Below are 25778 nucleotides of genomic sequence, written 5' to 3'. Positions count from 1 at the left end.
AATTTGCACCAAGGTGAAACCTTGTCAAGATCTGTCTTGATATTTGTGCAGCATTTTTAAGGCAGACAGCTGTGTCATCTGAAAAAGATTCGAAGTTAATTTTATCTGCCAGATCATTAACATAAATACATATTGGAAGGGTCCCAAAACACTTCCTGGAGCGTGTCTGAATTTCCTTCTATAGCTGTTGATAACTCTTCATCCAAGGTAACATGCTGTGTCCTCCCCACCCCGAAATCATCAATACAGTCACTAATTTTGTTTGTTACATCTTGCACCATAGCCTACTTTACACAAGCCAGAGTCTTCAGTATTCCAACATCGTGCTGTTTTACATTCTAATGCAAGAAAATGTGCGTTTAACACATGCACACACGAATGATTCGTTCACATTTTATTATTTAAACCTCCAGAAATGTATTTTTAACAGATTATGTAGCACAGGGACAAAACACGGTGCACAATGCAGAAATCAACTACCACATATGACTGGTTGTGTCATATGCTCAAACATCAAATCAGTGCCATGATTAACACATCTGCAGAAGATCAAATCGATAAAACTGCTACTATTTACATGGGTAAGATGGGTCTTCAATGAAGGATGAACATTATGTTATATGAAAACTAAATATTATGCAGCTATCAAGTATAGGGCAGAATGTGTGGCATGCACATACATAACACATTATAAACATTCATAATGTTATTATACAATCGTTTAATTCAAGGAATTTTCAGTACCTGGTTCTCTAGAGTAAACAGTAAGACATAGAGATGTTTGGTTTAACTAACAATACCACTCTGATGAACTGCTTGGTAGACTCATTCCAGGTGTTTGTACATCCAGAAGTCACTCTTGAAAAGGAAAGTAAAAAATAATGGAAAAGAGGAAAACATACACAATATGAACATAAATTCCATTTTAGCAACTATTTTTAACTTTTATGACAGTATATGGTTTTTTTGGTGTTGTTTGAAACTGATATATACTTCGTTTTTCGCCGCCATATAGCCACAGTTTCTTAGTTAAAAAAAAAGATTAGATCATATGTATGAAGCAAGATACAAGATTATCTGAATGTAAATTCCTCTTAGAATCTGCCTGGCTGTATTTGCAGGTAAGACACTGATTTGTTAACTTTCTTGAACCTGCTCTCGTGGATGGTGTAAAACGCTTTTGTTGTAAACACACCATGACCTATACCAACTTTCTTCAGCACTTTAATTCTACCATTATTTCCATTATTGCAAGATGAAAATGCATCAAAGACACCTATTTCGAGTACTGGGAGTCCACCGAATGCCCTTTTGAGTATCTAATCCAAATTAAATTCTTGAGGCTTTAATTTGCATTTTGTGTATTTCTGTAAAGACACTTCCTCAATAAACCAAGATTGGCAAGAAACCTGAATATGGGCTTAATCGCAGTCAGAACAGGTTCTGGTAATTAGTGTTTATATGAATATGTCTCATTTCTGTTGCTGAACTTACATTAATGTCTTTCAGACACAGATTGTGCATTGGTGTTTAGTCAGTGGATAGTTTGTGTCAAATAATTATCCACACAGCACGCCTCATTGCCTCTAAATTGTGTTTGTTTTTCCTGATAGCTCTCCCATAAAATAACTGAAAAGAACCAATGTCTTTCAGAGTAAGCCTCGATTTTCCTTCTATTGGTTTTCCATTCTCAGTTACTTCACCTTTCTTCTCTTTCAGCAAGTGACGAAGACTTCCACCATGCCTCTTTTGGATGTGGCCAATACATTCCAACTTCTCTATTGTTGTGTTGTACAGATTTTTATCTGTGGCAGCTTTGAATGTAAAGGAGTCCCCTATCAGCAAGGTATTTAGTATATCTAACACTATATTGGTTCTCAGATCTGGTGAACATCATCCCAATTTCAGCAGTCTCCACTTGTGTCACTATAATGTTTAGAGCATGCTACTGAATGCATTTCTTGCCACCGTTTCTCACTGTCTTCGTTGTTAGACATTTTCCTTGTAGCACACTGGTGGCAATATTTAGACATAATTTCTACATCTAAAACGCTACCTAAGTCAATACTGTACCAAGAACAGTTGCAACTCCATACAAAGATGTGTGACCCCTTTTCATCCAGGTCCCATCTACTGACACACAAGGGCCAGTAACATTTGTAGTAGAGTCGCTGTGATGAATACGTACCTCAGCATCTATTTCTTTTTCGTTTATTTCCACCAATTCCTTCACTGCTTTCTTCATAGAAACTTTGAAAGTATCGCATACAGCGTCAGACACTTCTTTATTTATCTTTTCAAACCTTGCACAAGTTGGAGGCATGTTCAGAAAACTGCACAATAAATTACTACCTTCCCCTGCCCTGCCCAAGGCACCTCAGAGCATATGCTAACGTAAAATAGCTTTCATAGGTGCCAGTGTCAGTTTGTTTGGAGGAGGAAAATGTAAATGGTCACACGAATTACGAATTCATTTAAAGATCACAAGCTATTCCCACTCATCTTTCTTCAACAACAATTGTGCATTGTGTATTTTTACAACTAACACATGGATATTAAAACTTTATAGCCTGGCAGAGATGCTCTAAACCAGTAAGTCTGAATCCACTGTAATTCATATCAACACCATTCACAAACCTGTACAATGCTCCTGTCCCAAGTTTCAACACTGAATCTAACAGCTTATGTTCTTCATTTCGAGCTGCTTCCTCTTTTTTGTTGATAAACCGATTTCTATGAAACCTCAGTTTCCTAAACACAGTTTTTCCACCACCCATTACGCATAATGGTTTCCGAATTCAACCTTCTACTTTCTAATTTGGGTCAGTATTGTCAAAACTTAAATAAACCACATGCAAGAAAGTTTGCAGGCAAATATATAGATGCCAGCCAGAGATATAGATGTCAGAGTTAAGCATTTTATCAATTTAAAGGTATTTCTATAGCTGCTATCACGATAAAATTCACACACAACATAGATTAAACTGCATAGATCAAGAAAATAATATTGTGGAAAAATCGAGTTTTTGGACCAAAATCCAGTGCATCCCCCATTAATATTGTCTGCAAGGTCATTAATAGACAAGATGAACAGCAAGGGTTCCAACACACTTCCATGGGGCAGACCTGAAGCTACTTGTACATATGAAGACGACTCTCCATATAAGATAACATGCTGCGTCCTCCCTACCAAAAAGTTCTCAATCCAGCCACAAATTTCTGTTGGTACTCCATTTGATCCAAAGCGTTCAGTATGTCATGTGAGAAAAGTGGGAATGGGGTTTCACATGACCCTTGTCTTTGGAATCTGTGCTGGTTGACATTGATGAGGTCATTCTGTTCAAGATACCTCAATATGTTTGAGCCCAGAATATGTTCTATGAGGAAGAGAACCTGGCTTGACAGGCAAATCAGTAGTCTGTGGTTGCCTAGGAGAGACATTTTGACAGACATTGCTCATATTACAACAACTGAAGTCAAAATTCGTATTTCACTGAAGACAACACTGCCTCAGTTGTAGGCTTTCTTCACAGCTTTGGCTCTTGCCAAGACTCCAGCTTGTATAAAGTCAGCTGTGATTAGTTCATACTTACATTAATAAGTATTGATGTGCCTGTGAGTTAAGTACTTTTTGAAAGCCTAGAAATACTACATCCACAGGACTGCCTTGATCCATAGTTCTTAAGATGTCGTGTGAGAAAAGTACATGTTTAGTTTCGTGTTGCCAGTGATTCATTTGAGCCAGGGCTAGAAAGGGGGGGGGGGGGGGAGTCAGGCGAACTGAGCCACTGACCAGTATGGCTGCTTTTCAGGGGGCAGCAGATTCTTGAATTTTAATATGGTTCCAAAAGGACAGATTAAACTTCGCAATGAATTGTGTTTTGCATAAATGAGGAATTGTGAAAATAATTTGGAAATACAAATCATTCATATAATCTGAAAATATCTATAGTATTGTGAAATACACAAGAAATGAAACGCTGGAAATCTTGGGTGCATCTTTCAAAATAGCAACACTTGCTTGAGGCAGTTTTGCCAACTCATTTTCTACCATGTGCCTACTCAACTCTTGAAATATAGCTACACCAGCTTGAAAACCTCGTTCACAAATGGAAAACTTTATGGCGAAAAAATAAAGATAAGTGTCATTATAGACTAACAGTTCCTATGCAGGAAATGTAAACAACTATACCACTATCTGTGAGAAAAATTCTTTGTTATAAATAAGCAGTGGGTTAGTAAAATATGGACTGCCCATCATATGCGATAGTCTTTTGATTCCAGACTTCGTGTTTATGTGACGTTTACACAGGGAAAGTTGAATGGCATCCTTCTCAAACAACTCCCTCTCCTTTAGAAGTGACATTATTCTTGTTCTTGGCACTCTTCTCCAATTAATTTTTTTCTGGTTTGCTTGTAACAAGTTTCCTTTCATTCCCTTTTCTTTCTCTGTGTTGAATCACTAATCAACAGATACTAACATTAAGGTCTTATGGAAAAGAAATATAAATCCTTATTTTGGAACTGAAGCAACTAATCTGCACTGCACGAATTGTATATCCAGTTTCGTCGTATTTCACAGCGTTTGCGTCCTAAACTTTATTTAGAATTTAACTGTTGTTTTTCGCTACAATAAATGAAAGTTCTTTCAAAAAAGCTTGTTTTGAGCTATAAATAATACCCTTTCGTTATCCGACGACCGTCATTTTTGCTTCACATCCTACAGACAAATTAAACGGGCACTGAGGATTTATAGACTTTTTCAATAAATAAAGCATTTATCGGAAAGTCACTTAGTTCTATAACCTTCCACGTCATACAGGAGAAGTGGCAATGTTATCACCGACAATGCAGTACTCAAATGTGGATGTCGCTACAGGTCTCTTGCCGTAGTTATTGTCTCCAGAACTGTCACTCTGTCTTCAGGGTTGCGTTGTAAATTTCCTTGCTGCCAGCAGCCAATCGTAACGATGTTGTTTCGTTTTATTTTAACCAGATGATGACCATACAACGTGGAATCTGAGATATAAGCGCAGTTTCTGTCACAGAAATATTGGAAGTGCCATTTCACATACCATAGCCTGTTTACTGTTTCTTGTTCCTTGAACTCCATAGCCCTGCTCAGAACTCGCTGACATAATTCAGAACGTTTTGTGCCTTTTCCAACTTCGGCAACGTAAGCGATCTACCACTGCCCTGCCCTGCAGTGAGGCGTTTCAGTGCGCAGTGAACAGGTGTGCATTTGTTTCTTTTACTTTGTAGTGTGCTATGAATATGTACTGCATGTGGAGATATATACGCACTTTCACGAAAATTGTCTATCCTGCACATCATTTACATGTCCACAAGCTATCAGTATTCAACACAAAATGTGAACGTTGAAAGTACTGCGAGAACTCTACTCACCTATGAAAGCCAGGCCATAAAAGTAGATAAATCGGACTCGGCGCTATATTTAGTTGGACATTTGTTTCGAAAAGTCAGACTACCGATTTTAAATAGAAGTAGAAACAGTAAGATATTTTCACTCGTTTATTAATAATGAAATACAGTCTCTGTTTGTTGCAAGTCTTACCTTAAACATGCTTAAACTAAAAAAGCAAAATCAGTAAACAGCTTTATAATCCGGCAATTATAATATCACCAGGTGCTCAGACTTCTTAACACATATATTTTTATGTTCTTACAGAATATCTCCTTAATCTGCTTCATACTTTTGTCTACTTGCATCATTAGTTGGGTACAGGTCTCTGTTGTGCAGCATAACTTGTGCTTTCTGGAGTTCATAACTAGAAAGCCTAAAAAACCTCAGGTTGGCTGGACTCTTACAAATTTGGCTGGACACGACCGTAAAAAACTGGACATAACTGGTTATAGCCTAAGCCATGTCTCCGCAATATCCTTTTTTCAGGAGTGCTAGTACTGCAAGGTTCGCAGGAGAGCTTCTGTAAAGTTTGGAAGGTAGGAGACGATGAACTGGCAGAAGTAAAGCTGTGAGGACGGGTCGTGAGTCGTGCTTGGGTAGCTCAGTAGTGGAGCACTTGCCCGCAAAAGGCAAAGGTCCCGAGTTCGAGTCTCGGTCGGGCACACAGTTTTAATCTGCCAGGAAGTTTCATAACTGGTTATAGCCAGACATCTAACAACTCAATACACACCTCTTCTCCTCACTTGTTAATCTCCCTGTGGCTGTCCTGGTGCTCCTCCCTCCATACTGCAAGCTCATCTGGGATCAGGAAACAAGAAAAATTGAACATACGTTAGTTGTGTATCCTTAATTTTGGTTAAAACAGTTTATTTTGAGGTTTTTACTAAAAATGTATTATACTGCAAACATTTCAGTTCTGTTTCTCTGACTATCTCGTGCTTTAAATATGTATCAAGTCAGAAATATGCATGATTAAATATTATATGTGAAAATAAGACGTCATGGGTGAATGATATTATGAAAAAGGTGTGAAAATACGAAGAGCGGCTGGACCCGAAATTTTCTCATTCGACTGCAAAATCTCTGGTTGGACCTCAGAATACTATCCAAGATACTTATACAGATGGATGTCAACGATAGTGGACAGTAGTTTCACGTATCACGACTGGAATCCTTCTTGTAAATCGGGAGATGGTCCAGTGTTCTTCTTGCCATGACAAATGTTTTGTGGTGGCGCTTTTCTGTATAAAGAGGAATTATTCTTCCTAAAATTATAATTATGTCTACATCAGATTAAAGACTAATTTTATTCTGACACTGTTTTAAGTTCGCCACTTTTCCACCTTTTAGACGTACCATAGACTGAACAAAAGATTCCTCGTCGTAGCCTCTTTGAGCCGCTACTATGCTTTCATTTACCATTGTAGTTCGATTCCTATTGCTCACTGATTTTATTTTTTGCGCAGTTGTTTTATTTCTGATTATTGTTATCACTTTAAACCTGATTAGATCAGTGATCCGGATGTTGAAACATTGATGTTTTAGTTTAGCTATTTCCAAAATCTTTTAAAAATATTCGGGATCAGCGTTTTATGTTAAGAGTTTCAGTTTTTAATCAGTGAACTTTCATACTGTAGTTTGGTGCCCTTCCTTTTACACGTAGAACAGTTTAGGTTTTTTCTCCTTTACGAGATAACATGAAGCCTGTGATCATTGATTCTAGCTCATTAGCAGCAGAAGCGCAGATAGGTTACTTACTATCGAATGTCTTTGACTGTTCGCTTTGGTGTTGAAATGACAGGTAGTGCACTCTAGTATATGGCAATCTTGTAGAGAGTAAGCAATGGATTCCCAGCTACTTGGGACATGGGAGGTAAGCAAAGTGCGGAACATTTGTGTAGTTTTGTGTTAGTGACATGTTTAGACAGAACTTTGTGGTTAGTGTGATGGCTGGTGCCGTCAGAGAAGCAGTTGTGATGTTTTGGTTGCAATTGTCACAACACATAACATGTAGAGGTTTGACAACTTCGTGTTGTACGAAAAGGTGCGGGATATAGCTGAGTTCGTATACTGCTTTACAGGTTGTTTCATGCACTCCTCGCCAGACTGGACTAGTGGAAAACACTGGTGTTGATGGGTAAGTAGTGAATCTCGTATTTAAAAAATATTAAAACAAAACAAATTCTTTATGTGCAGAGTATTTTTCTTAACCAGATTTGTGTTTGCATTTTAGGACCCGCTTTTGCCTGGATGAGAGTGGTGATGTTACGTGGACAGTTCCGGATGACGCTGAGGCTGTACCTCTGTTTAACTGTGAAACATATGAAGTTTATAATTCACCTCCCATGGGCGTTGTGATAAGATTCGGAGCGTATGCGGGTCACGTCATTGAGTTTCGGGTGGGTTTTTTAACATTTAAAGTTTTTGCGCTTTTAAAATTCCTTAACCTGAGTATCAGTAGTATTTCTTAAAAAAGGATCCATTCCTTTATCGAATAAACCTTCTTGGTCTTATTTGGAATGTATTTACTACATTATCCTATGTATCATATGACGAGCAGTTGTCGGTAGGGGTAACAAACAACTAATTTATGCAAACAAGATTGGTAAAAGAGCGCTGTCCTCAGAAGGAGTGCTGAATTGTTAAATACAGACTAAATTTGTGTAGTAACTAATTTCGTTGATTTTAGATTGGATGCTGTACACAGACGAAACAAGCATTAGCTTTTGACTGAGGTAAATAAATGGAGAACATGAAGTCTTAATGACACTGTAAGCTTGAAATGTTCATTGTAACCAGTGGCTTTGTTAGAAAATGTTGCATGAGATTTAAAGAGAAACCGAAATTCTTAAAAAAAAAAAAAAAAAAAAAAAAAAAAAAAAAAAAAAAAAAAAAAAATTAGACTTGATATGTTTATAGAGATATGACCTAGTTGCTCCTTTTAAGCTGCAAGATGAACCAGGAGGTAACTGAAGTTTTGTTGGGATACATGTCTTGTGATCCAAAGATAAATATAAAGATTTGGAGGATCTGGCTAAAAACTGTCAATACGTGTAGGCCTATAGGAAATGATGGAGAGTCTTCATCACATGTAGAGTAACTTCGGGTGTGCCCCAAGGAAGTGTGTTGGTGCTCTTGCTGTTCATATGATCAATTAATGAACTTGCTGACAACATTAGTATTAAAATAAGGCATTTTGCAAATTATGCAGTTATCTGTAATGAATTAATATTGGAGAAGCAGCATAAATATTCAGTTAGTGATAGGATTTCAACTTTGTGCAGAGATTGGAAATGTAAAATTTTGCACTTTACAAAACGAAAAAATGTAGTATCCTATGACCATAATATCAGTGATTCTCTGTTGGAATTGGCCAACTCATACATATACCTGGGTGTAACACTTTTTAGGGATACGAAATGGAGTGATCACATAGGTTCAGTCATGAGTAAAGCAGGTGGTAGACTTATGTCTATTGGTGGAACACTGGGGAAGTGCAGTCAGTCTACAAAGGAGATTGTTACCAGTTCTAGAATATTGCTCAAGTTTATGGGACCCATACCAGACAGAACTAAGGGGGGATATTGAATGTATACTGAGAAGAACAGCTTGAATGGTCACAGATTTGTTTAATTCCTGGGAGAGTCTCTCGGAGATACTGTAGGAACTGAACTGGAAGACTCTTATCCCAAGAAATTCTATTAACAAAATTTCAAGAACTGGCTTTAAAAGATTACTCTAGGAATATACGACAACCCCCTATGTATCACTCACACAAGAATTGTGAGGATAAGATTAGAATAATTCTGCATGCACAGAGGCATTCAAACAGTCATTCTTCCCGCACTCCATACAGTGATTTGCTGAGTATAGATATAGAACTTCCTTACTCCCATTACCAGTTTTCGAACTACATTATGAAGTAGCTAAAGCAGCTGAAACTAGAAAAATATTTGTATGGTTTCCTCTTTTGTGAATGAACCAGAAATGTTTACCTATTTTTATTCGCTGCATTAGTAAAATTTTCCTTATGATGCTCTGAGAAAGAATTTGTGTGTTTAACAACAGTGAGCATTACAGCTAATAGCTTGCAAGCACTTACTTTCCTAATGGAACACTCATAAGATTGATAACAGAACTTTTTAATTTTTTTGTTTTTTATCATTCTGAAGAAGGAAAAAAAACATAATTTACTTTATTCTATAAAACTCCTTTCCTTGTGCATTGAAATGTTGAATTACAACTCTAGGTGCCTGTAGTTAGACCTTTGCTTGTTTGTCAATACTTTGTTTGAAATTCTTTTTAGGATCTCCAAACAATGGAAAATCACTGGATGAAGTGCCAATATTATGAGAAAGATACAATGTTCTTCACTACATGCAAGTGATATTGAGTGACAAACAGAAACAATGAAAAAGACTGCTAAATATTAATCATATGCTGGATTATGTCATTCATCAGACATAGACAGTACAAAAGCCACTCAGCCCAGTGATATTTACTGGGTTGGATGGTATCGGACAGGGAAGGTGAAGGCCGGTAAAAGCTAGTGTTGCGGGAGCATGCAGGGCTGTGGTGGGGACAGGATAGTGGGCTGTTAGGTATGGCATCAGAAGACTGTGCTATGGGAGGCTGTGTTGTGGGATGGGGAGGAAGGGGAGAGGAGAGAAGTAGACAGGCAAAGGACTCTACAGGTGTTGCACTAGTGAGATAGGTGTATGTATGGCTGGAATGGGAGCATGTCATGGGATAGATAGGTGGAGGACAGGGACCAGTGAAGATTGAGGCCAGATGGATTACAGTAAAGGAGGATGTGTTGCAATGAGAGTTCCTACATGCACTGTTCAGAAAAGATGGTGTTGATGGAAAGAATCCAGATGGGAAGGCTTTGAAGCAGCCATTGAAGGCAAGCACATTGTGTGTGGTGGTATCTTCAGCAACTGGATGGTCCCACTGTCTTTTGTCCATAGTTTGGCTGTGGCTGTTATTACAGTCAAACACCTTGTTAGTGGTCATGCCCACATAGAATGTAGCGTTGTGGTTGCGGCTAAGTTGGTAGACCACATGGTTGCGTAAATGTGTCCCTACCTTTAATTGGATGGGAGGTGCCTTTGACTGGACTGGAATAGGTAGTACGATGATGATGATGATCATAGGGACAGATTTTGTATTTAGGTGTATTGCAGGGATATGAGCTGGGGCAATTTTTTTGAGAGCAGATGTGGAATAGGGATGGTCAAGGATATTTCAGTGGGGAGGTGTCAGAAACTTGCCTAAGACAGGGAAGGAGAGGGTCTTTCTCCCAACTTTTACTAATGCCTGTCCTCCACAAACCTATCAGCTTCCTTACTTTTGTAAGAAAACTAATCTTGTGGCTGTGTTGTGAGATTGGGGTGAATGACATCATTTCTTTGCTGCCTCTGCTGCTTGATTAAATTTGGTGTATATTGTATATTTGTAATACATTCAGGTTAATGATCAACTCATGAATGTATCTTCACTTCTAATGCTCTGATGGTGGGAGGGACACAGAGCTGCGCCATACAACTGCTGAAAGGTTGATTTTTTTTTTTTTAAGTTTATTCCTGCAACACCATGTTGGACGTAACTTCTTTGCATAGTCTTTTTTTTTCAATTTATGGCAGCACTGATTTTTTTTTCTTCCACTTGGCTTTACGTCACAATAGTGATTTATTGTTAACTATTCCTACAGGTAGATCAGTGTCAAAAGTTGAGGTTAGAAATACCCTTTTTGCTCCGTGGCAATTGGCAATGCTCGTTGCAAAGTTGCACAAAAAATAATGTGTTGTAAACGAGCCTCTTATGTTATGGATGAAACTATTTTCTTTGAAAATGCCAATGTTTTCAACCTACTACTGAGAGAGAAACAATAGCAGAAACCCGAAGAAGCAGATTTTGTTTATTTTTTCCGAAGTGGTGGTGGCCATCCTGCTTATTGACTAAGACACTTTGGATGGTATTATCACAAAGAGTACTAAGCAATATTTGGATTGTTTGTTGTTACAATGTGTTCAGATTAAATTCCCAAGTTTTTCTTTTTCTAATGTCTTAACTCCTAGCACATTTGTGAGGGTTCTCACTTTTGATTGGGTGCACAGAACATTTCGAATGAAATAATTACACTACCTCAAAAAAATACACTTTCATGACGGTGACTGCCATATTTATTCTTGACAGTATTGCTTTCCTTTTTCTCTCTTGACAGTGTGTTACCTCACAGTAAAGTAATTACACTTAGAACTCTCCAATTTGTAGTAGTTATGCTACTCACCATATCGCGGAGATGCTGAGTCGCACCGAGCGAGGTGGCGCAGTGGTTAGCACACTAGATGCATTTGGGAGGACGATAGTTCAATCCCGCGTCCGGCCATCCTGATTTAGGTTTTCCGTGATTTCCCTAGATCACTCCAGCCAAATGCTGGGATGGTTCCTTTGAAAGGGCACAGCCGACTTCCTTCTGCATCCTTCCCTAATCCGAGCTTGCACTCCGTCTCTAATGACCTTGTTGTCGACGGGATGTTAAACACCAATATCATCCTCCTCCTCCTGCTGAGTCGCAGATAGCCACAGCAAGAAGATTGTCAGAAGTGAGCTTTCAACCAACTAGGCCTTCATCTTAAATAGACAAAACACACCCACACACACACACACACACACACACACACACACACACACCCTCAGGGGGCTCAGCGTTTAGTTGCTGGTTCGGGCTTGGCGACCCTGGGGTCCCTGAGCTGGGGAGTGGGAAGAGCCACCAGTCCTCAATACCGTAACCTCTGAGTGTGCTTCAACGACCACTGTAAGGCGCGACGGTGGAATGCTGTACGGTACAGAGACCGGGGATCTTGGCTTAACTGCCTGGATCACGAGACTGGTATAAACCTCTATAAAAAAACTTCAACCTCGAGGTGTGCTGCGTGCTGAGGAGACACATGGCTGTTGAGGTAGAACAGTTGCTAGCAGCGACCTCTGGGGAACCTGCCACCCCCCAGTTGTATTAGGCTTACCCAGGCAATTGGGGCTCTGTCTGGGTGGACATTCCTTTCCCTAGCTGCTCGTGGGACGACCATGAAATGAAATATGAATAGTATGCAAGCACAAGACTCTAAAAAGGAAAGTTCAATGCTTCAAAGTAGGACCCCCCAATTGTTCCCTTCCCTGCCCACACCAGGGGAGGAACGGCGGTCTAAATTACCTGGTGACACGTATTTTAATAGATTTCTGGTTTGCAGCCGAACAGATGGGGACTCATTTCTGACCACAAAGCCTCAGTTTTTTGTGGAAAATTTAGAGGACAAGTTTGGAGAAGTTGAGGGCATATCTAAAATGAGGTCTGGAGCAGTCCTCATACAGACAACATCCCCAGCACAGTCACAGGCATTGCTTGTTTCTGACAAGCTCGGTGATGTTGCAGTCTCCATTACGCCTTATAAGAGCCTCAATATGGTTCAGGGACTTATTTTTCATCGTGATCTGTTGTTGCAATCTGACGATGAGCTCTGTGCAAATCTGGAACGCTGCGCTGTCCACTTTGTAAGATGTGTCTTGATGGAACCTAAAGGTAATAGGGTCGCCACCGGCGCCTTCATCTTGGCTTCCGAGGGTGACACACTGCCCGAGAAGGTCAAGGTATATGATATATTGATGTGATGTTAAGCCTTATGTCCCTCCTCCCTTGTGCTGCTTTAAGTGCTGGAGGTATGGGCATATGTCATCGAGATGTGACGCCAACCCTACCTGTCGGGATTGTGGACGTGCCTCCCACCCCAACGCTTGGTGCCCTCCCTTCCATGGTTACTGCCTCTCCAGACGTCAGCCAGTGGCTAAAAAAGCCACCACTTGTGGGCCTTAGGGCTTCCAGGTCTTCCTTGGTCCATGAGACTGGATCAGAAAAGCCCACCCAGCCTGATAAACCGAAGTACAAACGGGACCCTACCAAAAAGAAGAAAAAGCAAAAGGAGGAGGAGGTAGAGACAGAAAAGAAGTTCACCACTGTACCTGAAGATGATGTGGAACATCTAGTGTCCACTCAACCCGCAGTTCCTATGGAAGTTGATCAGGCTACTTCGCAATCGGTGGCGGTGAGCACTTCTAAGGTGTGACCTATCTCCCCTCCCCAGGTTCTCTCTTGTCTTCGCAGTCGGATACCATTATCCTTCAATGGAATTTCTGTGGTTTTTTCCACCACCTTGCTGAGTTGAAACAGCTTTTGTGCTGCTTCCCTGCCACTTGTCTGGCCCTACAGGAAACCTGATTTCCTGTTCGGCAGACCCCCTCCCTCTGTGGCTACTGGTGTTACTATAAGAATCACGTAGAATATGACAGGGTGTCTGGCGGTGTCTGTGTTTATGTTCTTGCCACTGTTCCTAGTGCTCCAGTGCCACTTCACACGGCTTTAGAGGCTGTGGCTGTTAAAATCTGGGCAGGAATGGAGCTCACCCTCTGATCTCTCTACTTTCCCCTGGATGCGGTTCTCCCTCTTGTCGACCTAGCTGCCTTGTTCGCCCAGCTCCCCCCGCCATTTCTCCTTTTGGGGGACTTTAATCCCCACCACCCTTTATGGGGTGGGACCCAGACCTCCGGCCAGGGTAGGAACGTTGAGGCTCTCTTGGCACAGCAGGACATTTGCCTCCTTAACAGTGGTGCTCTTACATATTTTGGCTTGACTCATGGCACATACTTGGCCATTGAACTCTCTCTTAGTACCCCAGGTCTTCTTCCGTATCTCAGTTGGATGGTCCATGACGACCACTTTCCTATCCTGGTTTCTCTTCTTCAATCCGAATCCCCTGAGCAGCTGCCACGATGGTGTCTTCTTGGAGCTGATTGGGCAGCCTACACCTCAGCTACCATGGCCATTGTTTCTGCTGCTGAGGCACTTGTCCCCTGCTTTTAAAGTATCCTAAGGCATAAGTCAGTCCCTTGGTGGACACCAGAGATTGCAGAAGCTATCCGGGACCGCCAGTGAGCCCTACGATGACACCAGTGTCGTCCTTCCCTAGAGAATCTGGTTGCCTTTAAACGGCTGCGGGCCCAGGCTCGGCGGTTAATCCGGCAGAGCAAACAGGGCTGTTGGGAATGATATGTTGCCACCATAGGTTCTCGCACCTCCCCATTTCAGTTGTGGCCGTATGTTCGGTGCATTTTTGGCTTTCGCCCTCATACGTCCGTCCCTTGCCTTTCTCTTCGGGGTTCACTTTGTACTGACCCAATCGCCATCGCCAAACATCTGGCAGAGTACTTCAGTCACATTTCTACGACAGCAGGCTACAGGGCAGAATTCCGCGCCATAAAAGAGCAGGCTGAGCATACGCAGTTGTGGTTTCGCACGCACCGTTGTGAGTGATACAGTGCCCCATTTAGTGAATGGGAGTTCCAAAGTGCCCTTACTGCTTGCCCCGATACCTCTCCATGTTCAGACCGAATGCACAACCAGTTTCTGTCAGGGTGAATTACTCGCCCTGTTTAACCGCATCTGGACGGAGGGCTTTTTTCTAACTCATTTGCAGGATAGTGTTACCATCCTGGTGCTGAAACCAGGTGCAGATCCGCTGGTGGTTGATAGCTATCGCCCTATCAGCCTTACCAACGTTATGTGCAAACTCCTGGAACGGATGGTGAGTCGGCGGCTCATGTGGATCCTCGAAGCTCAGGGCCTCCTAGCCCAGCAACAGGGGGGCTTCCGTCAGGGCAGCTCACCGATCGACAATTTAGTCTTGCTAGAGTTGGCTATTCGTACAGCTTTTACCCGGCAAGAACATCTAGTTGCTGTTTTCTTTGATCTTCGGAAGGCGTATGATACCACCTGGTGCCATCATATCCTTGCTACGCTGCACAAATGGGGCTTAAGGGGTCCACTTACAATTTTTCTACGGAATTTTTCTCTCCAATTGCTCCTTTTGGGTTAGAGTTGGCACTTATTTTAACTCTGCTCATATTCAGGAGAACGGTGTCCTGCAGGGCATGGTTCTCAGTGTTCCCCCTCTTTTTGGTGGCGATTAATGGTCTTGCGGCTGCGGTGGGCTCATTGGTCTGATCCTCTTTATATGCCGATGACTTTTGCCTTTATTACAGTTCCCCAAGCATCAGTGTCGCTGAACAGCGGCTGCAAGGAGCTATCCATAAGGCCCATTTTTGGGCATCCAACCATGGTTTTCAGTTCTCGGCCTCTAAGACCCGAGTGATGCATTTCTGTCATCGGCGAACAGTCCACCTCCATCCAAAGCTCTACCTTGCTAATGAACACCTTCGTATTGAGGAGACGCATAGCTTCCTTGGCATGTTGTTTGATGCTCAGCTCACTTGGACACCTCATCTTCTCGAGCTTAAACAATGGTGCTGGTGGCACCTCAACATCCTTCGCTGCCTCATCCACACTGTTTCGGGGGCTGCACAAACAACCCTCCTACAGCTCTATAAGGCCTTAGTCCAGTTCCGTTTCGACTACGGGAGCATGGTGTACGACTCAGCAGCACCTTCAACATTGCAGATACTCGACCCGATTCTCCATTGTGGCGCCAGACTGGCGACAGGTGCCTTCCGCACTAGTCCGGTGACTAGCCTTCTAGTAGAAGCTGGAATCCCTCCCCTGTGATTCCATCGACAACGTTGCTTGCATCATATGTCATCAGAGACCATGCCTTGCCCGACCACCCAAACCACAGGCTCCTTTTCCATCTTCTGCACTCCCCTACCCAAGACGGCGGCCTAGGTCGAGTCTCCTGATCGCAGTCTGCGTTCGTTCCCTTCTCTAGTCACTAGAGTCCTTTCCCCTTTGTCCATCCTTCCGGCCCCTCCTTGGTCCCTCCCTTGCTTGTGGCTTTGCTTGGATTTGTCCTGCGACTCCAAGTCCTCCGTTCCACTTGCCAGTCTTCGCCAACAATTCCTGGCTCTTCTTGCCTCGTTTCGCAATGCAGATGTAGTCTGCACCAATGGTTCTGTGGTCGATGGATGCACTGGGTTTGCTTTCATCCACAGAGACTGTGTTGAGCAGCATTCCATGCCTTGAGGGAGCAGTATTTTCAGTGCGGAGCTGGTTGCTCTTTATCGTGCTCTCGCTCATCTTTCCTCCTCCCCTGGGGAGTCATTTGTCATATGCAGTGACTCCCTGAGTGTATTGCAAGCACTCGACCAGTGTTTTTCTTGGGATCCTTTGGTGCGCGGTATTCAAGATGCTGTTTTTGCTCTCACCGAGTGTGGTCGTTCAGTGAAGTTTGTGTGGACCCCGGGCCACATCGGCATTCCAGAAAACGAACATGTCGATCGGTTGGCCAAGCAGGTCACCACTTCACCGCCCCTGGAGCTTGGTCTCATGGAAAGAGACCTCTGGTCAGCCCTAGATTGCCAGGTCCGCGATGTCTGGAGCTCTGAATGGTATGTCTTGAACATGCCAAATAAGCTCCGCATGGTCAAGTCGTCCATAGCTGTATGGAACTCATCCTTAAGGGGCATGCATAGGGACTCGGTTATTCTCTGCTGTCTCTGAATTGGACATACGCGGTTGACCCACAGCTCTCTCATTCGTTGTGAGAACCCGCCCAAGTGTCGCTGTGATGCAGGGCTGACATGGTACATCTTCTGATGGACTGCCCCCTTTTAGCCCCCTTGCGGCAGTCCTTTAATTTACCAGCTGCACTTCCTTTAATTCTAGGTGTCGATGTCTCTATAGCTGACTCAGTTTTATGTTTTATCCGTGCAGCTGGGTTTTCTTACTCGCTCTAGTGTGGGCGTTCGCACATGATTTCTCAGGCTACACCCACTCCAGCGACTTTTAATTGTGATTTGGATACCAATATAGCGTCTTTTATGGTAACAAGTTGTGTTGGTACCTCTATCAACGCTTTCCAGCTGGAGGTACTTCGTTTGTAGTTGATTGGTTGACCTTTTACCTGATCCATCAACTACTGTAGTCTGTTTTACTCTCGTCAACTATTTGCTCTGCTCCTTTTAAGTGTGCTCTATTTTGTGTTGTTGCGGTGTTCATTTTAGCTGGGTGCAGAGGTTACACTTTTACTGTATAGGACTCTTACAAGTATGTCTGTTTGGAACAGGGGATTGATGTCCTTGATGTTTAGCCCCCATCAAACCCCAAAACCAACCAACACGCACACGCACACACACACACACACACACACACACACACACACACACACACACAGTCTATGGCTACTGAAGCCAGGTACAAGCAACAGTGCATGTTGTGAGAGGCAACCAGGTGGTGGGATAAGGAGGTGGCTGGGGCAGGGAGGGGGAAGGATAGCAGGGTACGGGTCGCAGATAGTAAAGTGCTGCACAGCTAGGTGCAGTCGGGAGTTAGACAAACGTTGGGGGAGGGGGGGGGGGCTAGCAGAAAAGGAGAGAAGTGAATGGACTGAGGGTGCATTGGTGGGATAGAAGCCTGTATAATGTTGGAGTGGGGACCGGGACAGGGCTGATTGGTAAGGACAATGACTATCGATGGTTGAAGCCAAGAGGGTTACAGGAATGTAAGATATATTGAAGGAAGAGTTCCCATCTCCACAATTCAGAAAAGCTTGTGTTGATGGGAAGGATACAGATGTCACAGACAGTGAAGCAGTCATTGAAATGAAGAACTTCACATTGGATGGAGTGCTCAGGAGCAGGGTGATCGGTGGCCATTCGTGCAGACATGACAGCTTATGGCTATCATGCCAACATTAAATGAAGTGTAGTGGTTGCAACTTAGTTCTAGATCACATGACTGTTTGTGCAGGCAACCCTGCTGTTGGTGGGATAGATGGCACTTATGACCAGACTGGGGTGGTGATGGTGGTGGGAGGATGTGGGGCAGGTCTTGAATCTAGGTCTATTACAGGGATATATGAGCCATGAGGCAAGGGGTTGGGAGCAGGACTCATGTAGGGATGAATGTGGATGGGTTCGGAGTAAGAGGGGGTGGGAAGAGTAATGAGTTGGACATTCGTTTAGGGCACAATAAGAGGTAGTCAAAACTCTGGTTGAGAAAGTGATTCAGTTTCTCTAGTCCTGGGTGGCTTTGAGATACGAGGGGAATGCTGCTCTGTGGATCAATGGTAGGACTTTGGAATATGACAGGTGACTGGAGAGATAAGGCATGGGAAATCCATTTTTGTACTAGATTGGGAGGGTAATTATGGCCTGTGAAGGCCTCGGTGAGACCTTTGGAATATTTCTAGAGGGACCACATGACACTACAGACGCAACAGCCTGATGTGGCTAGGTGTACAGAAGGGACTTATTGGTATGGAATGGGTGGCAGCTCTTGAAGTGGATATTGCTGATGGCTTATAGGTTTGATATAGTTGTACAAACTAATTTAGCTGTCTTTGAGGTGGAGGTCAATGTAAGGAAAGGTGTTGCGTTGGGTTGAGTTGGACCAGGTAAAGCAAGTGGGGGAGATGATGAGTGTCTGGGGGACTGTGGATAGGGTGATCACACCCTCAATCCAGGTCACTAAGATATCATCACTGAATCTGAACAAGGTGACAGGTTTGCAATTCTGTGTGTTTAGGAAGGTTTTCTCTAGATGAACCATGAATAGGTTGGCGTAGGAGGATGCCATGCGGGTGCTCATAGCTGTACCTCGGATTTGTTTGTAGGTAATGTCTTCTAAAGAAGTGAGGATATAGTTTGTCATGGCAACTAGGAAGGTTATAGCTTTGTAATTCATTGGGTATTGGGAAAGGTAGTGCTCAATAGCAGTAAGGCCATGGGCATTAGCAATGTTAATGTAAGGGAGGTCGCGTCAGTAGTGGTAAAGGAACAGGAACCTTGGAGAGTCAGTGGTTGGTATTTTTAATATAGGTGGGCAGGTTGCAGGTAATAGACTGAATGAGTTGGTCTACGGGAGTAGAAATTCTCTGTGGCATCATTAAAATTGGACACAATGAGTCATCCTGGGATGCTTACTATCCCACTAAATGAGCCACTGGATGCAGATGGACAGACAGCACTCTTTGGGGCTCTCCCCCCATCCATTCCTTCTTGTGGGTGACTTCATTGCACAGAATGTGCAGTGGGGCTTCACTACCACTTGCTGCGGGGGTCAAATTATCGAGCACTTCATCCATCCAGAGAATATCTGCCTGTTGCACTCTGGTCAAGTGACACACTTTCCTACAGCTACAGTGTGATTATCAGCCACTGACCTTTGTGTTTGCTCCCCCGCTATTGCAGACTCAGTTCAGCGGGAAATTTCTACAGATTTGCATTCCAGTAACCACTTTCCGATGTGGATTTTTCTGCTGACTCGGATGGTGGTTGACAGGAGGCCACAAAAGTGGATGGTTCAGAGGCAAATTGGTTGCGACTCATTCAGCAGGCCATCTTCGAACAACAGGATTGTGCCCTGGAGATAGTCGACTGTATCATCTGTATGATCCAACGAGCTGCCACAGATTCTATTCCCCAATCTAGCAACCACCTCAGAGGACAGCCCGTCCCTTAGTGGAATGATGATTGTCAATGGCAATCGGAGCCAAGTGTACAGAAAAGCTTTGTACCATCAGATCTGTGGGAACACAAGTTAGGTGAGTGATAAAAAATGGAAGAGGAACTCCTGGAAGGAATTTATGACTTCCATTAATCAGTCCACTTCCACTGCTCATTCTTGGGACTTAATAAGCTGGATTTCAGGCAAGGGCAGTTCACATCCCCTTACGGCCTTGTTGAGAAATTTGGTCTTGTTGGAAGCGTGTAAAGATACAGCTTAGGTTTTAGCTGATTATGTTTTTACCATCAGTGTGTTATCTAGACAAACTCCTGCATATCAGGAGTTCTGAGCACTGTGGAGATAAGGCAACTACCCTTCTTCTCAGGTATTGAGACGGTCTACAATCTTTCATTCTCCTTGTAGGGAGTGGAATCATCTCTGTGCATAGCCAGAGACAGTACTCCAAGACTGGATCAGATTCCTTTAAGACAGGCTCTGTTATCTGTGCTCTGGAGCCAAAGGAGCTCCTATCTTGTTTCAATAACATCTGTTTTGATGGGCCGTACCCCGTGACTTGGAAAGAGGCAATATTAATTTCATCATGGAAACCAGGCAAGGATCTACTGACCCTAACCATTACCAGAGTGAGACCGTACCAGTTGTACAGGTAACACTTTAGAGCATGTGGTTAACCACTACCACAAATGCCACCTTGTCGGATTTCCGAGGTCACCTGTGCCCTCCCATTGTGCTACTGTTCTGCCCTTGACAACTTAATTCTGCTGGAGAGGGCAATACAGTATTCCCTCTCTGAAATTGGTTGGTGTGTTTTTTTGAGCTCGCAAAAATGTACCTGCTTGGAGGTATAACACCCTTTGCCAACTTCATGAATGAGGACTACTTGGACATCTGCTACTTTTTATCCAGTCATTCCTTAAAGACTAGTGCTTTCACTATTACGTTGGTGATACTTTGACTGATTGCTGTGCTCAGGAGAATGGGTCATTCTATGAACTGCACTCAGTATCACACCATTTACAATCCCTATCAATGGCATCTGCTCATCATTCCGTAGCTCTTTATTTGTGGATAAATTAGCAATCTTCCACTATTCCTCCAGGTGTAAAATGACAACATAGCTACTGCAGCTGAGCATCAGGAGGCTGGAAGCTTGGGCCAATAAAATTAGTTTTAGGGTCTCACAAGAGAAGACTATGTATGTCAGTTTTAATTGTGCTTGTTGATGTTTTATTTATCCAGAGCTCACAATAGCGAAAAATTTTTCACATCTTAAGGGTGAAGTGCACTTTTTGGGCCTGTAATTTGAATCAAAATTAACCTGGCTCCTGCACCTGAAAGATCTGCAAATAAAGGGCTTCAGATCATTGAATAATTTGAAATGCCTCGGCAGATAGGTGAGGGGAGCTGACATGTTTCTCCTCCTGCAACTTTATAGGGCATTTGTCAGATCACTGTTATTTTATGGCAGTGTGATTTATGGATCAGCCCATATTTCTTGTCTCAAGATGTTGGACACTGTCTTCAGTCTCTGTGTGCAAAGGCTGGTAAACCACCACTCTAGATTTGGTGGCACCTCTTTCTGGCTCAGCAGACCCTGAAAATCTGTGTTGGTCATTGGCATTTAGTGCAGTAGTCCATCCCAATTTTGAGTGGCTGTTCAGAATTAGACACAATGTGACTAAGCCTTTCGAGATTTGTGCTGTTGACTGTCTCGAGGATTTGCTTATACCAGACCTCAGAATACACATTTGGTGAAGGGACAGATTGCAGCCTTGGTGTCTTTGTATGCCCAAAGTGATTTTTAGCTTGACACAGTACAAGAAAACTTATACTTCAGATTACATTTATACAATTGTTTTCTTCCATTTTAAGAACTTAACACAGTTTTATTGTTCATATGGATGGATCTTAGCAAGAGAATGCCCTAGGTTGTTCAGCCGTTTCTCTGATTGGGTTTTTAGAGTGCACGTTTTGGATCAATGTACAAATTATGAAGTGGCATTATGCGGCATTATGATGATACTGGAGTGAATATACAGGTGTCACAGTACAAAGTTTCTTATTCTGCCTTGCTCAGTGCACTACAAGCTGTCCACACACTAATTGATTGATACCATTCCTAACTCATTACAGTGGCCCTAACACCATGTTAAGGTGGTGATCTTTTGCTGACTATCTGGATACATTGGGAAAGAAGGAAATGACGTACACGATAGCACAATAGTGATAAAGAAGCATGTCAGGATGGAGTTTTATGTTGATGTGCCGTTCCCTTACATGATGTCATCTCCTTTTTGACAGGTGAATAACATGTCTCTGGGAAATTGAATGTTTGGAGGTGACAGAAAATAAACTGTGGTCACTCAAGGTGCTGGCAGACTTCATGCCCACCTCACCAGTGGAAGGTGGTAGTGCTCATCAAGCTTCACATGGGACATATGCATTTAACACACAGTTTCCTCTTGTGGCAGGAGGGTCCACCACTCTGTGAAGTTTGTGGTGTACCACATTTGGTTTAGTGTATTTGGCTTTGTATATCTTGTGTATGACATCGGAGCAGCCCTTGGTTTAGCTGGAGACCTGTTCACCATGCACACGGACACTGACACCAGTGTTACACGGGTACTGTTGTTTTGTGAATTGTCGGTCCTCATCCCTAAAGTGTTGGGAAGGAAAGGTGGACTATAATGCATTACAAACTACTCTACCGCCCACCCCACTCCCCTCGTGAGAATGACATATTGACTTTTCATCAGGGCATTGATGTTAATGAAGTTGAATACCCCACATCCAAAATAATCATTGTCGTCGTCATCAAGAATGGAAAAGGCTTCCTCTGGTGGTGATAACACACAGGCTGAGAATCAGTGTCCTGATCCCTGCGTTATACTTATTGTAATTTTCTGCAGTATAAGTGTTCTGCACATCAACTTCACAATTCCATGCCATAAATTAAGGTATGGGAAAATTTTGTGTGTTCTGCACATCAACTTCACAATTCCATGCCATAAATTAAGGTATGGGAAAATTTTGCCTTGTGAAACTATTCTTAATGTTTTGCTGGCAGCTGCTTTTGATACCGTAGGTGCGTGAGCAGATATAAGCCACAGCTAATTTTCCCCTCTTATCAAGCTTATGTGGTTTACCCATGTAAGGCTTTTGTCTAGGTAGGAATTTTAATGTTGCCAATGCGAGTGGACTGTTTTAAATTTTGTGCAGAATATTATGATTTTTAATTGTTCTAACATTTAAAGTGATCAAAGATCATCAGATAGAGAGTAGAAATAAATTCAAAGTTGGAAAGAAATTGATTAGACAGGAAGTCCAAATTGTATATCATGACTGTGTTCTTAACAATAAGGTTTCCCTATAGTAAGTTAAGTTTTGCCACAGGGTCCTGGGAAACAAGTTTGTTCAGATATAAAAAGTACAGCTATTTAACACGGATGTTTTGGGAAACACCCAAAGCTGCTCTAGGCTTTAAGAAGGTAAAAGAAATAAAATCTCAGTAGGAACGAGGTAACAATAAAGCAAGTTTCAAGCAAATGATAGGAATATCTTAGAGTATGCTGTGATAAAGGGAACTGTTGGGCAGTTAACAAGAGAAGATGTAGTAAAAAAATTGATGAGAGAGTTGATTGAAAACAATGAATGTGAAAAAGATATGGAGTTATATTAATGTTTTTGATTGCCTTTTGCCTGTTCACTCATTTACCATTGCTATACTAGAGGTTGAATGTGGCCTCCTGTAGTCATTGACAGTGTCATTTTTTGTTTGGCATTCGCTAAAAGCAATTCAGTCATGTACTGATGATGTGTTGTATCACTTCACTGTCTAATTTTTGGCTGCATGACAAAATGATCTACAAAATATTTCAGAATGAAGTTTAAAATGTCAAAACCAGACATCTGAGTAAAAATTGTTGATAGTGTCCATTGAAAGGTGGTTTACTGAGTTCGTGGGACATTTAAGGCACAGAAACCTACAAGAACTGTTAAACTGTGTGAGCCATTGAATGCCAAATAATTTATTCATTTGGATGTGCTTTTTTATCTAGTTTTTATTGGGAAGCAGCCTTAATCTATGGAAATATGTATCTAGAAATGCGTTAAATTTAGTATTACTGTGACAGGTTTTGGTTTGTATCATTTCACTTGTCACTGCACAGACTCCCCATAAATCAGTCTGTTGTGAAATCATGAGGTACTTTTTCATGTTAATACTTGGCTGCGATATTGCCGTGTTCTTGCAGCTCAGCGTGATTCAAAATCTCATTTATGACAATCTAAATGTTAATCTATTGTTTATAGTCTTTAATACAGGAATGTTATCTACTATGTTTCTAGTCTCGTCCACGCTAATCGTAGCAAAATTTACAATTGCTGACTCATTGTAACAGTTTCGTGGTTTTTCTCTTTTGCTTAAGACACACACGGGGTAGTTCCTCTGAAAAGGTCATGGTTGATTCCGTTTTCCGTTCTTGTCAAATTGGAGCTTGCACAATGTTTCTAAGATTTATGAGTGAAAATATGTCAAAGCTCAAATTTTCTCTGCTTTGTAGTTTGGTAGTGTGTGACAGACTGTTTCTACCTGATATTGTCATGTTTCACATAAAAGATGATTTAATGGTGGTAGTGTCTCAATAGGTTAATAACCTAATTGGCAGTCATTATTTTGTTATGTAACAAATTTCACACTTTGCTATGTGTGCTGTTCATTGGTAACTGTTACTTTTGCTGTGAAATTAGTAACTATGGAATGGTATGAATTATCCTTACATACTCTAGGAATGCACATCCAGCCTTATACTGTTTGCAATTGTCTGTGGAACAATGATGGTATACAGGCATACACCTCTTGAAAGCCTCAAACATCTTTTCTTTAGGGCACAGAAAATATCAAAACTGTACGGGGGAGAGATCAGGACTGTATGGAGGGTGTATAAGGGCTTCCTAGTGAATCTTCTCCTGCATAGTCAAAACTACCTTGGCAACATATGTGTGGGCATTTTTTTTGGCATGTTGTTTCAACTATGCTGCAGGGAGTGTTGCTGGGAAGCCCTTACACATCCTTCATACAGTCTCAACCTCTCCCTGTGTGATTCTCATATTTTTGGAGCCCTGAAGAAAGACATTCATAGCCAATGATAAGCTTTGGATGACGAGAGGCATGTCTCAGTACAGTCGGGGTTCTTAGGCAACCACAAAATTTTTTCCGTGAGGGCATTGACCATCTTGTCTCATAGTGGAATAAATGTATTAATGGTTATGGTGATTTCTATTGCAGTAATAAACAGTTCACCTCCTTTTTGTCCATTGTCTCATTTTCATTTGACTGTCCTTTATAATTGGTAAGAGATGTAAAGAAATATTTGCTAGAGTTTCAAAATTTATTCATACTGTTTAATACAGTCTTTGCCATCTAGACATAATTTCTTTCAGGCTATAAATATAGTGTCCTTCTCGTTAGTTTCATTTCACATTTTTACCCCAAATTGTTCTGTTGTATTTGTCTGAAGTTTTGGGTCTGAAGAATTGGTATATGTACTTTTTATTGCAGGTAGACCATCCTGATGGTCAGGATACAATGGTGCTGACTTGTGATGCTTGGTGCATGCTACGGTGCAAACGTGTGGTGGAATCTGACCCTGACCCACCTGGAGATGCTCCATTCTCACTGTTACCAGCTCTTGAGGATGGCTATTTTTCTGATGTCTCCATCACTGCCAGTAATGGTCGCATCTTTGCGGCACATTCGTGTGTGCTCAATTTGTCTGCTCCTGGGGTATGTGTTGGCCATTATGTTCAGTTCTTGTCACATGTGATTCAACTTTTATTATAAAATATATGTACAAAATAAATTTATTTATATCTTTCACA

General features: G+C 42.0%; 1 protein-coding gene across 1 annotated transcript in view; it reads left to right on the top strand.

Annotated features, from left to right (window-relative positions):
- Positions 1–6905: 6905 nt before the first annotated feature.
- LOC126355708 (uncharacterized) overlaps positions 6906–25778 on the top strand; it is a 121005-nt gene continuing 102132 nt past the window's right edge. The window contains exons 1-4 of the mRNA XM_050006079.1: positions 6906–7298; positions 7507–7562; positions 7659–7824; positions 25459–25683. Of these exons, the coding sequence (XP_049862036.1) occupies positions 7269–7298; positions 7507–7562; positions 7659–7824; positions 25459–25683 (477 nt within the window). The 5' untranslated portion in view covers positions 6906–7268. The remainder of the gene's footprint in view (positions 7299–7506; positions 7563–7658; positions 7825–25458; positions 25684–25778) is intronic.

Source organism: Schistocerca gregaria, chromosome 1, assembly GCF_023897955.1.
Source record: "Schistocerca gregaria isolate iqSchGreg1 chromosome 1, iqSchGreg1.2, whole genome shotgun sequence".
Classification (NCBI taxonomy): domain Eukaryota; kingdom Metazoa; phylum Arthropoda; class Insecta; order Orthoptera; family Acrididae; genus Schistocerca; species Schistocerca gregaria.
This window is presented reverse-complemented; position numbering and strand designations above follow the sequence as displayed.